The sequence below is a fragment of the Leptodactylus fuscus genome, chromosome 5, assembly GCF_031893055.1.
Source record: "Leptodactylus fuscus isolate aLepFus1 chromosome 5, aLepFus1.hap2, whole genome shotgun sequence".
In the NCBI taxonomy this organism is placed as follows: domain Eukaryota; kingdom Metazoa; phylum Chordata; class Amphibia; order Anura; family Leptodactylidae; genus Leptodactylus; species Leptodactylus fuscus.
The window spans coordinates 5,094,684-5,116,313 of NC_134269.1; the positions used below are offsets into that span (position 1 = coordinate 5,094,684).

The 21,630-nt window shown below is 41.5% G+C and overlaps 2 protein-coding genes across 2 annotated transcripts; both read right to left on the reverse strand.

Annotated features, from left to right (window-relative positions):
• Positions 1-6,526: 6,526 nt before the first annotated feature.
• LOC142204331 (olfactory receptor 5G9-like) lies at positions 6,527-9,228 on the reverse strand. The gene is made up of 2 exons (XM_075275641.1): positions 9,214-9,228; positions 6,527-7,471 (listed from the first exon to the last, which is right to left on the reverse strand). The coding sequence occupies exons 1-2, from the start codon at positions 9,226-9,228 to the stop codon at positions 6,527-6,529; spliced, it is 960 nt and encodes a 319-aa protein (XP_075131742.1).
• A 5,751-nt stretch (positions 9,229-14,979) lies between these two features.
• LOC142204332 (olfactory receptor 10A7-like) lies at positions 14,980-17,979 on the reverse strand. The gene is made up of 2 exons (XM_075275642.1): positions 17,884-17,979; positions 14,980-15,915 (listed from the first exon to the last, which is right to left on the reverse strand). Exons 1-2 carry the CDS (start codon positions 17,977-17,979, stop codon positions 14,980-14,982), a joined length of 1,032 nt encoding a protein of 343 aa, XP_075131743.1.
• Positions 17,980-21,630: the final 3,651 nt, after the last annotated feature.

The following is a 21,630-nucleotide window of genomic DNA, read 5'->3' on the forward strand; positions in this document are numbered from 1 at the left end:
AGAGTATTCTACACTATGTTTTATAGATAGGTTCCTAGGAGCCCTAAGAGTATTCTACACTATGTATTATAGATAGGTTCCTAGGAGCCCTAAGAGTATTCTACACTATGTTTTATAGATAGGATCCTAGGAGCCCTAAGAGTATTCTACACTATGTTTTATAGATAGGTTCCTAGGAGGCCTAAGAGTATTCTACACTATGTATTATAGATAGGTTCCTAGGAGCCCTAAGAGTATTCTACACTATGTTTTATAGATAGGTTCCTAGGAGTCCTAAGAGTATTCTACACTATGTATTATAGATAGGTTCCTAGGAGCCCTAAGAGTATTCTACACTATGTATTATAGATAGGTTCCTAGGAGTCCTAAGAGTATTCTACACTATGTATTATAGATAGGTTCCTAGGAGTCCTAAGAGTGTTCTACACTATGTTTTATAGATAGGATCCTAGGAGCCCTAAGAGTATTCTACACTATGTATTATAGATAGGTTCCTAGGAGTCCTAAGAGTGTTCTACACTATGTTTTATAGATAGGATCCTAGGAGCCCTAAGAATATTCTACACTATGTTTTATAGATAGGTTCCTAGGAGTCCTAAGAGTATTCTACACTATGTATTATAGATAGGTTCCTAGGAGGCCTAAGAGTATTCTACACTATGTTTTATAGATAGGTTCCTAGGAGTCCTAAGAGTATTCTACACTATGTTTTATAGATAGGTTCCTAGGAGTCCTAAGAGTATTCTACACTATGTTTTATAGATAGGTTCCTAGGAGTCCTAAGAGTATTCTACACTATGTTTTATAGATAGGTTCCTAGGAGTCCTAAGAGTATTCTACACTATGTATTATAGATAGGTTCCTAGGAGTCCTAAGAGTATTCTACACTATGTTTTATAGATAGGTTCCTAGGAGTCCTAAGAGTATTCTACACTATGTTTTATAGATAGGTTCCTAGGAGTCCTAAGAGTATTCTACACTATGTTTTATAGATAGGTTCCTAGGAGTCCTAAGAGTGTTCTACACTATGTATTATAGATAGGTTCCTAGGAGTCCTAAGAGTGTTCTACACTATGTTTTATAGATAGGATCCTAGGAGCCCTAAGAGTATTCTACACTATGTATTATAGATAGGTTCCTAGGAGTCCTAAGAGTATTCTACACTATGTTTTATAGATAGGTTCCTAGGAGTCCTAAGAGTGTTCTACACTATGTTTTATAGATAGGTTCCTAGGAGTCCTAAGAGTATTCTACACTATGTTTTATAGATAGGTTCCTAGGAGTCCTAAGAGTGTTCTACACTATGTATTATAGATAGGTTCCTAGGAGTCCTAAGAGTGTTCTACACTATGTTTTATAGATAGGATCCTAGGAGCCCTAAGAGTATTCTACACTATGTTTTATAGATAGGTTCCTAGGAGTCCTAAGAGTATTCTACACTATGTATTATAGATAGGTTCCTAGAAGGCCTAAGAGTATTCTACACTATGTATTATAGATAGGTTCCTAGGAGTCCTAAGAGTATTCTACACTATGTTTTATAGATAGGTTCCTAGGAGTCCTAAGAGTGTTCTACACTATGTTTTATAGATAGGTTCCTAGGAGCCGTAAGAGTATTCTACACTATGTTTTATAGATAGGTTCCTAGGAGTACTAAGAGTATTCTACACTATGTTTTATAGATAGGTTCCTAGGAGTCCTAAGAGTATTCTACACTATGTTTTATAGATAGGTTCCTAGGAGTCCTAAGAGTGTTCTACACTATGTTTTATAGATAGGTTCCTAGGAGTCCTAAGAGTATTCTACACTATGTTTTATAGATAGGTTCCTAGGAGCCCTAAGAGTATTCTACACTATGTTTTATAGATAGGTTCCTAGGAGCCCTAAGAGTATTCTACACTATGTCTTAAGGCAACTTAAGGTGTTTTTGCCAAACATGTTTGACCTGAAATGAATGAGGACCTAAGCTGCTGGTCCCCAACTTCAAGGCGTTTGTATGTTCTCACTGTGTTTCAGTGGGTGTTCTCAGGGTTCTCCTGTGTCCTCATGTTCTTTTGTCCTCCCACAATACATGGGACAGTATCTGACAATGTCTAGTAAGAAAGTAAATGTAATGTAAACTAAATAAGAAAACTGAAATGAATAATACACAATAAAAAAACAATGTCATCACAAATTCTAGTCCCACCCCAACAACACAAAACTGATCTTATTTTGTATTCTAGCTTCATTTAATTCTTTTAGGGTATTTTTTCTTGCATGCATTACAGCAGCATAGATAATACAGTAATATATTACAAGAACAGAACGCATACAAGCTGAGAATAGCAGATAAGAAGATACTAGGCGTCATAGAAACTAGGAAGAAAAAAAGAAAGACTCGGGATGATTTACCGTATATGCTCAAGTTTAAGCCGAGTTTTTCAGCACAGTTTTTGTGCTGAAAAGGTCCGCCTCGGCTTATACTCGGCAGGAGCAGTGAGGCCGAACCTGAAGGAAGACCTCGGCCGCCGGACCTGAATGGGAACTGCAGCCAGCCAGAGGGGAATCCCTGGCAGCCAGGTATTTCCCTCAGAGCTCCTGCCGACGGATGGCCACAGTTCCCCTTCAGGTCCATAAGGCCAAGCTTCTCATTCAGGTCCGCCCCTTAGCGCTCCAGCCGGGGATACTCCTCAGTGCTTCTGTAAAGGCTCCCCGGCCTGCATTGCTTTTCTTTTGCAGGTTGCTCTATGGAGCCTGCAAAAGAAATGACAATTTTTGCAATGTATTGCAATGCATTAGCATTGTAATGAATTGCATTAGTGATCAGACCCCCTGGGGTTCAAGAACCCTATAGGGTCTAATAAATGCAAAAAAATAAAATAAAAATACAAGTAAAAAATAAAAAAAAATAAAGTATTAATAATTCAAATCCTCCCCCATTCTACTTTTTAAACTAATACTGTTAATACCGTGAAACACATATACGTTAGGAATCCCTGTGTCTATAAATGCCCACTCTACAAATCTATAAAAATATATTTCCTGTATGGTAAACACTGTAGCTGGAAAAAAAAAGTTGTTTAATTGACCCTTCCCTGAGACTGGGTGTTTTTCCCCCCACTTGGAATTCAGCCTGACTACAGCCATATATGTCACCGATTGTGTTTTATTCTCTACATATCTATGAGAGCAGTTATTCTAATCCTGATTGGTTCATACTGCCTTGTGATCGGGATCTCTTTACACGCATGCGCAATGAATAGAATGTGGCCATCTTTGTTAAGGGCAAAACCCGAATCTATGCAGCGCTCTAAGTCTTTCACTTCATGGAAAGTTTATTCCTTGTCTACGTTTCTCTGGTATGTTTATATTGTTTATTTTCTTTGTTCATGTTATCTTTGTGTTTATTGTTTGTAGTGTATTCTCTCTTTTTCTATTTAGTAGGATTATCGTTTTGTTTTCTTGTTGTTGTTGCATTTTAACTGGAAGAAAGTCAAAAGCGGGGTGCCGCAGGGCTCTGTTCTGGGCCCAGTACTTTTTAATATCTTTATAAATGATCTGGACGATGGAATTATTGGGGAACTCATAAAATTTGCAGATGATACGAAGATAGGAGGAATAGCCAACACTAGAGAGGAGAGAGAGTGTATTCAAAAGGACTTAGACACACTGGAACAATGGGCGGAGGCCAACAAAATGGTATTTAACAGGGACAAATGCAAAGTTCTACATCTGGGTAACAGAAATGTAAAAAACATATATAGTATGGGAGGAATAGAACTAAGTGATAGCATAGGGGAAAAGGACTTGGGCATAATAGTAGATCACAAATTCAACATGAGCCAACAGTGCGGTGCTGCTGCAAAAAGGCTAATAAAATTCTGGGATGTATTAAGACAAGCATTGAATCTAGATGAAGAGAGGTCATTATTCCGCTGTCCTCTTCCCTGGTCAGACCACACCTGGAATACTGTGTACAGTTCTGGGCGCCTCAATTCAAGAAAGACATCGATATATTGGAGCAAGTCCAGAGAAGAGCAACCAAAATGGTGGAAGGTCTGCAAACCATGTCCTATGAGGAGCGGCTAAAAGAACTGGGATTGTTTAGTTTGCAGAAGAGAAGGCTGAGGGGAGATTTAATAGCAGTCTACAAATATCTGAAAGGTAGTCACAGTGCAGAGGGATCTCCCCTATTCTCATTAGCACAAGGAAGTACAAGAAGCAATGGGATGAAACTAAAGGGAAAGAGATACAGATTAGACATTAGGAAAAACTTTCTGACAGTGAGGGGAGTGAGAGAGTGGAATAGGCTGCCACGGGAGGTGGTGGGCGCTCCATCAATGGAAATCTTCAAGCGGAATCTGGATAAACATATAGCTGGGATGATTTAGGAAAACCTGCACTCGCAGGGGGTTGGACCCGATGGCCCTTGAGGTCCCTTCCAACTCTACCATTAGAAATAAGAAATAAGGATTTGACCCTTGTGCAACAGGTGCACAAGTAATTAGTATAGATATTTAAACTTGTTAGTTCTCTGGTAGCGTCAGGCTATGATTAAGGGGCTACAATAACGCCCCGAAATGCGTCAGCCAGACGTCATTTCATCACTGCCATCATGAATATCTGTATTTGATTTTATGCAGTGGCTCATGCTTCGGAAAACATTTTCACAATAAAAGTTACGTTTTATACAAGGAATTGATGCTGGATTTTTTCAATTCATGGATGCTTGTGACTACAGCCAGGCTGAATATAGGGTATCTGCAATGTTCCTGTTCTGTCGGGAAGGGGTTAATTAGGAGCACTGCAGATACCCTATATTTAGCCAGGCTGAATTCCAAGTGTGTGTGTGTGTGTGTGTGTGGGGGGGGAACCCAGTCCTCAAGCTCAGGGAAGGGGCAGACAGACAACCAAAACACCCCCTCCCCTCTCCCAGCACCCAGCATGTCCTGCACTCAAAAACTCTGGCCATTTTAATTTTTGAAATTTTCCAGTAGCTGCTGCATTTCCCTCCTCGGCTTATACTGGAGTCAATAAGTTTTCCCAGTTTTTTTTAGGTAAAATTAGGGGCCTCAACTTATATTCGGGTCAGCTTATACACGATTATATATGGTAGTTCTCTGTACAGAGTGATCTTCGCTTGGTCTGATGTAGATTATGTAGCCTGACCGTGGTTGGGAGGAAGGACCTTCAATTGTGCTCCTTCTCACTTTTGGGGTGAAGCAGTCGGTCACTAACAGTGCTGCCCAGTGCTCTCACAGTCTCATACATAGGATGGGAGTTGTTCTCCAGCATGGAGGTCACCAGGGACAGTATCCTTCTGTCACCCACCACCTGCATTGGGTCCAGGGGGTTCCCCAGGACACAGCCGGCCCTTCTGATCAGCCTGCCAAGTCTATTTCTGTCCCTGGCTGGTATGCTACTCCCCCAGCAGACCACTCCGAAATAGATAGCCTATCCCTCTACAGAGTTGGAAAAGGCCCTATGAAGTGTCCCCTAGACTCCAAAGACCCTCAGCCTCCTGAGCAGGTGGAGCTTGCTGTGGCCCTTTCTGTGCAGTGCATCCAAGTGATCAGTCCAGTCCAGCTTATTACAGAGGAGCACACCCAGATACTTATAGGTCTTTATTATCTCAATGCCTGTCCCATGGATGTCCACTGGATTTGGAGCACTATAGTCCACCATAGTCCACCACCATCTCCTTGGTCTTCCCAGCATTAATCCTGAGGTGGTTCCACTGACACCATTCCACAAGGTTCCGGTTTAAATTTCTGTGTTCCCTATTGTCTCCATCAGTGCTAAAGCCTACTATTACAGAGTCATCGGAGTACTTCTGTAAGTAACAGCTGGATGAGTTTCACCTAAATTCAGCCGTGTACATTGTGAAGAGAAATGGGGCAAGAACTGTACCTTGTGGTGCCCCCGTACTACAGATCACAGTGTCAGACACACAGTCCCGGGCTCTCACATACTGAGGGCGGGTTGTCAGGTAGTCTAGGATCCAGTAGGACAGGTGATGGTCCACTCCAACAAGATCCAGCTTGTCTCTCAGTAGCCCTGGCTGAATGGTGTTGAACGCACTGGAGAAGTCAAAGAACATTATTCTCACAGTGTTCCCAGGTTTCTCCAGTTAAGAGGGAGCTCTGGGAAGAAGGTTGATAATGGCACCATCCACCCCAATGTCCATATAATTATATATGTGTGTGTGTGTGTGTGTGTGTGTGTGTGTGTGTGTGTGTGTGTGTGTGTGTGTGTGTGTGTTAAAAAACAAAACATTCAAGTTCAAACCCATATATCTGAACAAAACCCAAAAGTAAAATAAGAGATGCAACTTTATTATATAAGCCTGACAGTGGTCAGAAACATAAGAAAGTAATGTATATACCCCCTAGATATTTCACTTCTATATGGCATATTATTATTCAGCAAATAATGTGAGCCCAACATTGATAGTAACACAATGACATATACAGAGGCGTCAACTCCAACCAGACTGAGACCCCTAGAAGAGGCGTAATAGTAACAAAGAATCCCTTTATGGGGATCATGGATGATTACAATGAATTATATGTCTAAGAATTGTTCCCTGTACGGCTTTCCAAACAACTTCATTCCTCAGACTGTATATAATGGGGTTGACTAAAGGAGTTAATACAGTATATAGCAGGGAGAGGATCTTACTGATGGTCATTGTTTGTCTTCTTGTTGGTACAATATAAACACTGAACAATGTCCCATAAAATATGGAGACCACAATGAGGTGGGAGCTACAGGTGGAGAAGGCTTTCTGTCTACCAGTACTGGATGGGATCCTTAAGATGGTAACAATGATATAAGTGTAGGATACTATGATTATTATGGTTGGTATAACCACTATGGGGGTGCTTAGTACACTCACCTCTAGTCGTATAATGGAGGTGTCTGAACATGCAATCTCTAGTAAGTACAGAATGTCACAGAAGAAATGATCAATGATATTTGGTTCACAGAATGTCAACATGGACGTTGTTGTGACATCAACCAATGTAATAAAAAATCCAACTGACCAACAGATGACGATCAGTTTCATGGAAAATTTACTTGTCATTATAGAAGTATAGCGGAGAGGATTACAGATGGCCACATATCTGTCATAGGACATCACTGTGAGGAGAAGACATTCTGAGGCTTCTGCAGCACCAAAGAAATAAAGCTGAGTCATACACTCAATAAAAGTAATGGTCGCCCCATTATGGAACAGAATCTGGAGCATGTTGGGGACAATATCTGTGGTCAGTAAGATGTCACTGATGGAGAGTTGTGAGATGAAGAAGTACATTGGGGTGTGGAGGATCTTACTGGTGGACACCAGGGTGATGATCAGGAGGTTCCCACATATTGTCCCACAGTAAACCACCAGGAGAAGACAGAACAATGTAAATCTTACACTCTGGCTACACTGGAATCCTACAAGGAAAAATTCTGTAACTTTAGTTACATTATTCTCCGGCTTTAAGATTCAGAAAATAGAAGAAAAAGACAAATATTAGTTGTTGTTTTTTTTTTGTTTTTTTTTTAGTTTATTGAAAGAAGTTAGTAATAATGTAAAGAGCCTTGGACATGGTACCCAATAAAAGAATTAAACCAACCACGTATTTGACCTGTAGAATGTGTAGGACCCATATATCTTTAGCATAGGCTTTGGTTCTCTTTTGGCCCTAGAATTTAAAGGAGTATTCCATTTTTTCTATTGTTTTTGTCTGTAGAACACAAAATCAAAAATGTTCTAATGTTCATGTTTTTAAAGTTCTGCTCACAGTTATTTATGATATCACAGACCCCGTTCTGATATAACACAGGGATTAGTCCTATGTAATGCATCTATGGGCTAACAGGATTAGGCATGGTGTCACTCATCATAACTAGGGTTGAGCCGATCTTGAGATTTCAGGATCGATTTTAAAATCCGATTTCCGATCATTTTCCAGGCGATCCCGATTGTGAAATTTGCTCAATCGCCGAACGGAATCAGATCTTTCCCGATCGCTCAACCCTAGTCAATGCTTCTATATGAGAAAAGTCACTTTTAGGGTTGAGCCGATCTTGAGATTTCAAAATCCGATTTCCGATCATTTTCCAGCCGATCCCAATCGCGATTGTGAAATTTGCTTGATCACCGATCGGGATCCGATCTTTTCCGATTCCAATCGCTCAACCCCAATCATAACTGGTCATGTGGCCTCAAGCATTTAGTAAGCAGTTGGGTTACATACATGTGTTTCGTTGGCACATTGAACAATTCCGTTGAGAAACTAAACCATGTACCTACATGGCTGTCTGTGTCTAGGTGACTTATAACATGGCTATTTGTCTCTTGGCGATGTCTTCATGTTAAGAGGAGGAACAAGAAGAGAACAAAAGATTTTCTTCTCCATAGACATAATGAGATGACGCTGTAGTAATACTGTATATATTCTGTTCCTCAAGATATTACTAGTAACCTGTATTGTGGACGCTCAACTGAATAACTCCATGAGATGCCAAAGAACAAGATGGAGGTGAAGTAAGAATCTGCAATGGTGGCACATTCACCTTAAACCTAACCAATGTCCTATATCTTCCACAGGTCCCAAAGTCACCTCCAATTTGTCTCTCTGTTACACAGAAAATATGACTTTTACCCAGGCTCACCGCCAATGCTGAGATCAAGTAGAAGTGACAACAGATCTGCGGCCATTCTCCCCCACTCTATTTAGTATGAGTGATAGGATTTATTATACTAAATGGGGGCAGCCATGTAAAATAATCCTGACCTAAGCATTGTGTCTATATCCAGTGTCAGAAACAAATGTAATCATAAATTAAAATTAGTTTTACAGAATTTGTCAATATTGCAAATTATTTAGGAATTTGATGCGACAAACCTGCAGCTCAAACCTGGAAACTAGAAATGTAAAAGGTAATTTCTTCTATTGGTTTGTATATGAATCAGAAAGAAAACAAATCCAGAATATCCTGCGTATACGGAGGATAAGGAGATATCACATTTAGAGGAGAATATCAGTGTACACATGGAGTGAGATACAGAGTGCCCGCGTGTGCTCGGAGGTTGTATGGAGTCATAGTAGCCACATGGACTCTGCTGTACAGGATACACACGTGAAGGCTCCACCATATATACAATACCAGAGAGTAATACATGATAACAATATATCAACAATATAAATAGTCAGTTATTGAGCCAATACCTACATCAAATATATCCATGGTCTCAGCACAAAGCTGTGGTGTGGATGGAAAGACTAGGAAGACTGTGTAATGTCACAGGAAACATCAAACCTGTGACAGTCCGCACATATCCCCTATGTATAATGAAGAATCACTGTATACCTGTACAGTATATATAGAGAGTGAAGACAAAGCAGTGTGCCAGAGGAATCTATAGAGATTTGTGCCCTGGTCTCCTGTCATGAGCTCCCTAAAGAGCAATAAGTAATAGTCTACATTGTATTCTAAAGAAAAAAGATTATGGGCACAATGAGATGTATGATAGGTAATATGTTATATGTTTAGTGGAACAGTCCATCAATATTGGGATATAACTGCATTGACTTCCCCTTTCCAGTTTGTAAGAGGCCGACACAAGCACCAGCAATGATAGATTGCTTTCTCAAATTAGGACTAGGGAATTATAAATCATGTTATGTAATGTCAGCATTTCACCACCTCCAACCAGTCTATCTCCTTACACCATTCAATAGCTGCTGCTCCACAGATATCAGCACAGTTGGAATTTCTCCTCTAGCCCCTGACTAATCCTGAGCAATCAAGGCTATTATATTTGATGCCTGATATGTTATTTGTGTTCTGCACTGTCAGGAAGGCGCTGTCAGGCAGGAGCAGACAAGGGGTTGTCATTCTGAGCTGTGACGGGGACGGGGACGCTGTGAGGAGAAGACTTCTAATGGTAGGAGAAGAACCAGTGTTGATTGGCCGACTGTATAGCATTCGGCCAATCAACGCTGGTTCTGCATCGAATTTTTCCATTCGAATAGCGAGTAGTATTTGATCGAATATGAGTATTTCGAATACTCATACTCATACAGTCAAAGTGGCCATTTTCTTGTAGCGCGGGCATGCGCAGTCGGCTCTGCCCAGGCCCGATGCCTGGTAGAGTGAATTCAGAGCTGGAAGACGCGGCGGGGAAGCTGCGCGGAGAAGTCTTCTAAAGGTAGGAGAAGAACCAGCGATGATTGGCCAACTGTATAGCATTCAGCCAATCAATGCTGGTTCTGCATCAAATTTTTCCATTCAAATAGCGAGTGGTACTCGATCGAGTACGAGTATTTAGAATAAGGTAGTATTCGATCGAATACCTACTCGATCGAATATGAATATTTAGTATCTTTACAAATCTTAACTAGAGATGAGTGAACAGTAAAATGTTCGATATTCGTTTCGAGTAGCCCCTCAATATTCGACTACTCGAATCGAATATTGAATCCTATTATACTCTATGGGAGGAAAATGCTCGTATCAGGGGTAGGCAACGTTCAATCAAATTATACTTACCAAGTCCACGAGTGAGGGTCGGGCTGGATCCTCTGAGAAGTCTTCTCCTTGCCGCGTCCCCACGGCGTCTTCCAGCTCTTCATTCACTCTTCCAGGCATCGGGCCTGGGCAGAGCCGATTGCGCATGCCCGCACTACAAGCAGATATGCGCAGTCGGCTCTGCCCAGGCCCGATGCCTGGCAGAGTGAATGAAGAGCCGGAAGACGCCGCGGGGAAGCTGCATGGAGAAGACTTCTAAAGGTAGGAGAAGAACCAGCGTTGATTGGCCGACTGTATAGCATTCGGCCAATCAATGCTGGTTCTGCATCGAACTTTTCCATTCGAATAGCGAGTGGTACTTGATCGAGTATGAGTATTTCGAATACCGTAGTGTTCGATCGAATATCTACTCGATCGAGTACTACTCGCTCATCTCTACAAAACAACTCTAATTTAGTTATAGAACCAAGACATGAGCAGGGATGTCAAGGAGGGTCTCAGTAAGTCTCCATGACCAGGTTCTGATAGGTAGTGATTGAAAAGTCATTGTAATAGAGATGGGTGATTGATCAGAGATGGTGAAAGAACCTTTATTTGCTGATTTGAAGGATTACACATGAGACAACTATATATATATAGTATATACAGTTACTGTAACTCTCTGAATATGGGTATAGTGTTAGCTAGCCATACAGTTTGACACTGGGGCATGTAAATTGTCCATAGAGAACAGCAGGTTCACCATCTTGCCCTTTACAAGAAGAAAGCTCCAGTCCAGGTCTGAGCAGATCACTTGTGGTTCAGAAAGGACATTGTTAGCTATGGCAATAGACACTCCTCTTGACGCTTTGACATTACAGCTATAGAACCAATGAGGGAAGTATTTAGTGGGAAGGTTACATACAGCATCTGCTTTGAAGTGTGTTTTGTGGAGGAGACATATCTCTGCTCCAAATTTTTTAAGTTTTGAGATCATCTGAGATCATTTCAGTGGGTTTTCTCAGACCTTGTACATTTCAAGAGAAGACTTTAAGTGTCGCCTTCACAGACCAAAACTCAGAACCTCACTGGGAGGAGTTAGGGTAAGTTCACATGGGGTTTTTTGGATTGGAACCTGAGGCAGAGGCCACCTCAGGTTGCCTCTGCAACCTATTGCTTATACAGGGGTCAGACAATGTTGTAATAGAGGTGACTGTCATTACACAGACATAAAACTTTATGAGCCGTCACTAGTGGTGTCCTGTAACATGTGGATGGTGCCTGGACCTATAAAGTTATCCTGAGATGACATCATATCATGTGGGGGAATGTGGGAGCGGGGACAGAGGAGGGTTAAATTTTGTGGATTCTAGTTACAGTACAAAAGGGTTTACATTAGAAATTGTGATAGGCCTGTCTGATAAGATGTGTCTTTAGTTTGCATTTGAAGCTGTAGAAATTGGGAGTTAATCTGATTGTCCGGGGTAGAGCATTCCAGAGAAGTGGTGCAGCTCAGGAGAAGTCTTGTATACGAGCGTGGGAGGTTCTGATAATAGAGGATGTAAATGTTAGATCATTGAGTGAGCGGAGAACACGGGTTGGGCGGTAGACAGAGATGAAGGAGGAAATGTAGGGAGGTGCGGCATTATGGAGAGCCTTGTGGGGGAGGGGGGAGAACTTTATATTTTATTCTATAATGAATAGACAGCCAATGTAGTGACCGACACAGACCGGAGGCCTCGCTGTAGCGTCTAGCCTGATAGATGAGCCTGGCCGCTGCATTCAGAATAGATTGTAGAGGGGAGAGTTTAGTGAGGGGAAGACGGATTAGTAAGGAGTTACAGTAGTCAAGGCGAGAATGAATCAGAGAGACAATAAGTGTCTTTAGTGTATTTCTGGTAAGGAAAGGGCGTATTCTGGAGATGTTTTTGAGGTGGAGGTGACATGAACGTGCGAGTGATTCAACATGAGGGGTGAAGGAAAGGTCTGTGTCAAACATGACCCCGAGGCAGCGGGCATACTGCCTAGGAGTTATAGTAAGGCCTGAGACTGCAATGGATATATCAGGGACAGATCTATTAGATGGTGGAAACAGTAGTAGTTCAGTCTTAGAGAGATTTAGTTTAAGATAGAGTGATCACATGAAATTTCAGACAGTCACAAATAATCACAAAACTTAATCAAAAATGACCACTAATATGAAGCACAAAGTTTCATATAATAATAATAATAATAATAATAATAATAATAATAATAATAATAATAATCAATGGCAGAATCACTTGTGTAAGTTAAAGAGCTCTACAGTTATTACCACATAAGGTGACTACTAGGGTTGAGCAATCGGGATCGGAAAAGATCGGACACCGATCAGTGATTGAGTAAATTTCACAATCACGATCAGAATTCCGATCCCGATCTTTTCCAGCAGGATCGAGGTCGGAGGTTATCTCAAGATCGGCTCAACCCTAAAAGTAACTTTTCCCATAGAGAAACATTGGCTGGGGTTAAGCGATCAGGATCAGAAAAAATCGGATTCTGATCGAGCACATGTCACGATCGTGATTGGGATCAGCTGGAAAATGATCGGAACTAGGATTTTAAAATCAATCCTGAAATCTCAAGATTGGCTCAACCCTAGTGACTACGTAAACTGATTGTGGTACTAAGGGTTTAAGAATGATATACAGTCCTATGAAAAAGTTTGGGCACCCCTATTAATCTTAATCATTTTTAGTTCTAAATATTTTGGTGTTTGCAGCAGCCATTTCAGTTTGATATATCTAATAACTGATGGACACAGTAATATTTCAGGATTGAAATGAGGTTTATGTACTAACAGAAAATGTGCAATATGCATTAAACCAAAATTTGACCGGTGCAAAAGTATGGGCACCTCAACAGAAAAGTGACATTAATATTTAGTAGATCCTCCTTTTGCAAAGATAACAGCCTCTAGTCGCTTCCTGTAGCTTTTAATCAGTTCCTGGATCCTGGATAAAGGTATTTTGGACAAACAATTCAAGTTCAGTTAAGTTAGACTTAGACTTGTTAACTTTAACAAGATTCCCGGTGCCGGCATTGGCCACACAGCCCCAAAGCATGATGGAACCTCCACCAAATTTTACAGTGGGTAGCAAGTGTTTTTCTTGGAATGCTGTTTCTTTTTGGACGCCATGCATAACGCCTTTTTTTATAACCAAACAACTCAATCTTTGTTTCCAAAATGAAGTTGGCTTCTCCAAATGTGCTTTTTCATACCTCAGGCAACTCTATATGTGGCGTACGTGCAGAAACGGCTTCTTTCTCATCACTCTCCCATACAGCTTCTCCTTGTGCAAAGTGCGCTGTATTGTTACTGATGCACAGTGACACCATCTGCAGCAAGATGATGCTGCAGCTCTTTGGAGGTGGTCTGTGGATTGTCCTTGACTGTTCTCACCATTCTTCTTCTCTGCCTTTCTGATATTTTTCTTGGCCTGCCACTTCTGGGCTTAACAAGAACTGTCCCTGTGGTCTTCCATTTCCTTACTATGTTCCTCACAGTGGAAACTGACAGGTTAAATCTCTGAGACAACGTTTTGTATCCTTCCCCTGAACAACTATGTTGAACAATCTTTGTTTTCAGATCATTTGAGAGCGGGCTGTCCATGTTCGGCGACCATCAAACTTAACTGAACTTGAATTGTTTTGTAGAAAGAAATGGTCCAAAATACCTTCATCCAGGATCCAGGAACTGATGAAAAGCTACAGGAAGCAACTAGAGGCAAAAGGAGGATCTACTAAATATTAATGTCACTTTTCTGTTGAGGTGCCCAGACTTTTGCACCGGTCAAATTTTGGTTTAATGCATATTGCGCATTTTCTGTTAGTACAATAAACCTCATTTCAATCCTGAAATATTACTGTGTCCATCAGTTATTAGATATATCAAACTGAAATGGCTGCTGCAAACACCAAAATATTTAGAACTAAAAATGATTAAGATTAATAGGGGTGCCCAAACTTTTTCATAGGACTGTATCTTGGTTTACACTTTACAAAGCTGGTCATATTCATCAGATTTTTGACTGCTGAAGTGATTTTAATGTTGGTTGGTCTTACAACCGTCTGTCCAATATAGCCAAGCATCAATTATAGATTTTTGTGTAGTGGGCATGTGTTTGTACCACTAAAACATTGACAAAATGTCAATCATTTGCTGTTTTCAGCCCTTCCTTACCATTGAATGACTTTTATCTGTTATTTTTCCCATTGTCTGGGGTGGTCGAACACTCAGAAGATTTGTGGTTGTTTATTTGTTTGGCACAGTTAGTTGTATGACCAACCAACCACAGTTCATCTCAGGTGAGCGATGGGAATGTAAAATCTAATGTGGCAAGTTCAGCTTTGCAGTAAGTAAATATCGGCCAATATTTTATGAAATTACCACATTTTTTGGTAAATTTTTTATTTCAATAAACTAATGCTTGAGATGTTCAAGGTGGATCAACCACACCTCGGAAATACACATTTCAGAAATGTTTCTTGTATGGCTTTCTTAATGTCTTTATTCCTCAGACTGTATATAATGGGGTTGACCAGTGGAGTAAACACAGTATATAGCAGGGAGAGGATCTTACTCATGGTGAGAGTTTGTCTTTTACTTGGGGCAAGATAAACACTGAATATCGTCCAGTAGAATATGGAGACCACAATGAGGTGGGAGCTACAGGTGGAGAAGACTTTCTGTCTACCAGTACTGGATGGAATCCTTAAGACTGCCCGAACTATATAAGTATAAGAAGAGACAATGACGGTGGTTGGAATGATGACTATTGGAATACCTATTAAGTACAGCTCCAAATAAACAAAGAAGGTGTCAGAACAGGCGAGCTCAAGTAATGGAATGAGGTCACAGAAAACATGGTCAATAATATTGTGGCCACAAAAGTTAAGCTTTTTAATTATAGTGTAAGCCAAACTAATGGGAAATCCCATCAACCAACAGATTATGATCAATATTACACAATGTCTACTTGTCATTATAGAAGTATAACGGAGGGGATTACAGATGGCCACAAATCTGTCATAGGACATCACAGCGAGGACAAGACACTCAAAGGCTTCCAAGGAACAAAAGAAGTAAAACTGAGTGAAACATTCATTAAGAGTAATGGCCGCCCCATTATTCAGTAGGATGTGGAGCAAATTTGGGACAATAATTGTGTGTAACAAAACATCACAGGTGGAGAGTTGTGAGATGAAGAAGTACATTGGAGTCTGGAGGATCTTACTGGTGGACACCAGGGTGATGATCAGGAGGTTCCCACATATTGCCCCACAATAAGCCACCAGGAAAAGACAAAACAGGGAAATTCTTAAGTCTTGGCTACCTTGAAATCCTAAGAGGAAAAACTCAGTGACCGCCGTCCTATTGTTCTCCTGTATTTAGATGAAAAAATAGATAAGAAATAACAAAAATTGTGCCCAGTGTATGAGTCCAAGAAGATTATATAGCAGATATTGTAAAATATAATATAACTCTCTATAACTCTGAATTATAAAACAATGACAAAGCTAATGATTTTATTTACATAGTAATACAGTAATATAGTACAAGAAAAGAACACATATAAGCTACGAATAGCAGATAGAAAAAGATAATAGTAGTCAGTCAGGTAGAGTCTGCTGTGGCCCTTTCTGTGCAGTGCCTCCAGGTGATCGGCCCAGTCCAGCTTATTATTAAGAAGCTCACCCAGGTACTTATAGGTCCTGACTATCTCATTGCCTGTCCCCTAGATGACCACCGGATTGGGAACACGTCTCCGTTTACTAAAGTCCACCACCATCTCCTTAGTCTCCCCAGCATTAATCCTGAGATGGTTCTGCTGGCACCATTCAACAAAATCCCGGTTTAAGTCTCTGTATTCCTTATCGTCGCCATCAGTGATAAGGCCTACTATAGCAGAGTCATCGGAGGACTTCTGTAAGTAACAGCTGGAGGAGTTGTGCCTAAAGTCAGCAGTGTACAGTGTGAAGAGAAATGGGGCAAGAACTGGACCTTGTGGTGCCCCCGTACTACAGATCACAGTGTCGGACACACAGTCCTGGGCTCTGACATACTGAGGGCGGGTTGTCAGGTAGTCTAGGATCCAGTTGGACAGGTGATGGTCCACACCACCAAGGTTCAGCTTCTCCCTCAGTAGCCCTGGCTGAATGGTGATAAAAGCAGCGGAGAAATCACAGAACATTATTCTCACAGTATTCCCAGGTTTCTCTAGGTGAGAGAGAGATCTGTGAAGAAGGTGGATGATGGCGTCATCTACCCCAATGCCCGGCTGATAGGCAAACTGGAGGGAGTCCAGAGCGGAGCTCACTAAAATTCAGAGATGTGTCAGGACCAGTCTCTCTAAGACCTTCATCAAGTGGGATGTCAGTGCTACAGGTCTGTAACCATTTATGTCTGTCAGATGAGGTGACTATTATGGGGTCGGTCAAATTTCATTTGTTTTTAAACTGAACCATTGGAGGAAAATGTCCTCTATGTGGGAGTTTTTCCTCTAATGATTTTTGGTAGACATGGAGTCTCTGGTATAAATGTGAATGTAGCCTTACAATGCCATAATCATAAAACAGTCTTGTTTTACTGGTTCCTAGAAAGTGTTACTATATAACATATTAATAATAATAATAATAATAATAATAATAATAATAATAATAATAATAATAATAATAATAACTATTATTATTATTATTATTATTATTATTATTATTATTATTATTATTATTATTATTATTATTTCTGCAGAGAATAAACATGAACAGAATATTTTATTAATTAGCGATACATTACTATTAACATCAGCTGTTCGGAAACCATTAATGATCAAAGTATACAAAGTGCAAAGACACATTCACAAATTCATCAATGTATTAAATAAAAAATGTTACCTCTTAGTTTCAAAAGCTCAATATATATATTTTTTTAAATGAAACACTTTTATAGTTCTGCTCATACATCTATGTACACAGGAAAACATTTGAAAGATTTCTACATTTTTGGAAACCCTTGAAAAACATCATTGCTCTTTTTTTGAAACTATTAGCCAGGTTCTGCTCCATGTGGTCGTGTCCTTCAGATCCAAAACACACGAGGTATTAAAGAGAATTGAAATGTAACGAAACTTTGTATTTCCCAGTAACATTTGTGTATAATACGCGTTGTAACTTTATTCATGACTATTTGGCTCCTTTCTGTGACATCCTCTTGTCCCCGTTCCTCTGTACTCGGCGTCTTACTGGAGTCCGGATAGGCGAGCTCTTATATAATGCAGGAGAGCTGAGGCTGGAGCTGTGGGATTGTCTTGGACATACTGTATGTTACATGAGGAGTTATCTGACTGTACTCACATCTGATAGTTGTTTGGCTTCAGTGTTCATTTCCTTGTTCTGTTTTCTTGGCTTTCCTTCAGTTCTTCTATGGTCCCAGAGGTGAATGATGATCATGTTCGGCAGCAGAGTCCTCGGCGTCTACGACCATCAGACATATGAAGGTGAAGCATTACCTGCAGATATTTATGTACAAGATGAAGGCAGTGATCCAGGGAGAAGAATTCCGGGGAGATCTCTGTTATCGTCTAATAAGTCTCCAGTGATCTCATCAATAAAGGGAAATAAAAATACATTTGTAAATCATTAGCAGCTTCTAAAAATCTCTAACTATTGTTTATTATTCAGTTGTAAGACAATATCTTGGTAACTATATGTAGGTATTGGTTCTCCTTAAAGGGGTTGCGCAGGACTATGAATACTTGGCTGCTTTTCTTCTTCTCAGGAAGTGACATCATGTCCATTGGTCACGTGAAAACACCACATCTTTGTCCCATTAAAATGAATGGGACTGAGCTTCAGCATGGCCATGTGACCAACGGATGTGATGTCACTTCCTGAGAAATAAACCAGCCATATTATTGGAGTCCTGCACATCTGCATTAAGTAGATCTCACTGGTGTAGAGAAAGTTATACTTAAAGTTTTTTGTTATTATTATTTTTAAATATTCAACATAACATACGGCCCCCAAGAAGAAGAGAACAGGCTCTCTAGTGCCACCTCTAGGCAGCTACTCTGTGATCATAACACCCTTGAGACATGAATAGGTATATACGCTGGACCTGAGCTGTATACAGATACCCATACTCATCTTTCAAAGAAAGAGTAATAGGATAGAAAATGGCCTAGACGCTAGGTAGTGTGAAGTGGAGAGAGGTATAGTGTGGGAGAACTGCTATATTTCCCCCAGATTGTTGCAGTATGCTTGGGCATTCAGCTGTTAGGTCCCGGACTGGAGTAAAGTTCGGGACAGTCCTGCAGGGCAATCCACTCCAGGCTTGGGAATAGACCAGCAGAGCCCTGTAAGTAGCACAAGTGTGCTGGTTAGTGAGATAGAGGAGAGAGACTGAAATACTGACACAGTCAACCAGTCTGGGAGAAAGCTCTGCCAAAGAGGACACTACTAAAGAGTTGGGTATGTGCACCTCTTATTGATCTGGAAAAAGTTGTTTATTGGGAGGCCAGCGGTAGGCTGACCCCTGGTTAGTGAGGGAACAACTCATGTAGTAAGCCGCCGGAGAGGCGGAGGGTTTTTTTTTTGTTTGTTTGTTTTTGATATGCTGAGCAGCACAATCTTTTTATTTAAACTTGTCTGCTGCAATAAAGGCTGATTTGAAGAGGAAACCAGAGCGTCTGAATCCCCGTACATCACATATGGTGCTTCGGATGCGGGCACTACAGGTCCCAGCATGCCTTGACCAGCTGTAATCATACAGACTAGTAACCAGTTAATGTCCTGGGTTAATGCAGCTGCAAAGTTGTCCAGTAAAGATGCCACAGGTGCAGAGATGGAGGAAATACTGAAAGTACTGTTTCAGGCTAATGCCATGCAACAGCAAGCTGATACCACGCAACAGCAAAAGAACACTGCGTTGCTGGAAAGTGCACATGAGGATCTTCAGCTCATTCAAGAGGTTGTGAAACAAGTGGCTACTTTGTCAGCAGAAACCTCTAGTGTGTTGTGGGAACCGGAAGCTGTTGCTGAGACAGCAGCCAAATGGGTTACCCAATTTCTCCAAAAGATGACTGCTGATGATGAAGTGGAGGCGTTCCTGACGGTATTTGAGCGCACTGCTGAGAGAGAGGGTTTACGAGAGGAGCAATGGGCCGGAGTAGCGGTGCCATTCCTCACAGGAGAACCGCAGAAAGCATACTACAACCTAGTGGTTGAGGAAGCCAAGGGCTATGAGAAGCTGAAAGCGGAGATCATGGCCCGCTTAGGGGTGAACATATGCGTACGGGCTCATAGGGTACAGCAGTGGACTTTTTCAGAGGATTCCCCAGCGTGGTCACAAATGCACAACCTAGTACTCTTAGTAAAGAAGTGGCTGCGGCCTGAAATTCACACTCCAACTCAGATCACAGAAATCATAGTGATGGACAAGTTCATACGGTCCTTACCACCAAAACTGCAGAGGTGGATTGGACAGGCAGACCCTGGAGATGCTGATCAGCTGGTAAGCCTTGTGGAGAGGTACCAGGCAATGAAAGACCTGTTGCAAAACTGTCCACGTGAGTCAACCACGGCCCGGCCTCAAAAAGCAGCTTGATCTCCAAGCAAGGTCGTACTTTGGGCCAGAGAGGCTCCTCCCCTAACCGTCAACCTGAAGCTGAAGTGAAGGGATCCAGTAACAAAAGTTCTGGGGGGAAACTGCAGATGCGACCCATGACTCCACCAGGAATACCTGCTGTGATCTACTGTTGGAGATGCAAAGGGCCAGGACATATTGCAGCCAACTGTCTCCTGACTGAAGAACCAATGGATTGCAGATCAGCCAGAAGAATGTCACTCTTTGCTCATTCAGTAGGACTGACAGAGACCCTCTGTGGCACTCAGACCCATGAAGTGGGGGTTGTCAAATCACTTCTTCACAGTATGATATTAGGCTAGAGACTCTCTCCTCTTTTGGAATTTGTGGAGTCATCAAGGGTCTCTTGCTGACCGTGTGGACAACCCCAGACCCAATGTGGTGACAGAGACACCGACAAGTGACTCTGTGATCTCTGATGAGAGCCCTGAAGACCCTGACTGGAGAACTTATTAGAAGCCGATAGATCCTGGTCATAGTGCACCAAGTGTTGCAGTGACCTTGGATGAGGAAAGTTTTCCCCTGTCATGAACCTGTCATGGACATCATTCAGGGCCATTTTGAGTCTGCTCAACTGCAGGATCCCACCTTGGCTAGGGGGTGGGAAAATGTTAAGGTGCTTGATCGGAAGCCCAAATATGCGGGAGCTGAGAATGAATACCCGCACATGTCGGTTATAAAAAATAATCTGTACCAAGTGGATAGAATAAGAGGTGAGTTAGTAGAACAGTTGGTAATGCCCCGGTCACACCAGCGGAAGGTGCTAGAACTAGCTCATCAGCATCTGCTTGGGGGACATCTTGGGATTGAAAAAACCAGGGAGCGAGTTTTACAACGTTTTTTTTTTTTTTTTTTTCTGCTAATAATTGAGGCTCCATTTAAGAGGTTGGCCATGGATATAGTAGGCCCACTGCCAAAGTCCTCCCAGGGACACCAATATATTTTGGTAATTTTAGATTATGCCACCTGGTACCCGGAGGCAGTACCCCTGAGAGCCGCCACAGCTAAGGCAATCTCTCGGGAACTCTTTCTGATGTTCACTCGGACTGGCATACCAAAAGAAATATTAACAGACCAAGGAACTCCGTTTATGTCACGGGTCATGAAGGAGTTGTGCAAAATGCTGAAAATCCAACACATACGGACTTTGGTTTATTACCCTCAAACCGATGGTCTTGTTGAACGCTTCAACAAAACACTAAAAGGGATGCTCAAGAAAGTTGTTGGTAAAGATGGTAAAGACTGGGACTGCCTGTTGCCGTACCTGTTGTTTGCTATATGAGAGGTCCCACAGTCTTCTACCGGATTTCACCTTTTGAGCTGGTTTATGGACGTCAGCTTAGAGGTCTGCTTGACATTGCAAAGGAGACCTAGGAACAGGAAAACACTCCATACAGAAGTGTGATCGAACATCTTGCCAGTATGCAGGATAGAATGGCAGCAGTCTTGCCCCTGGT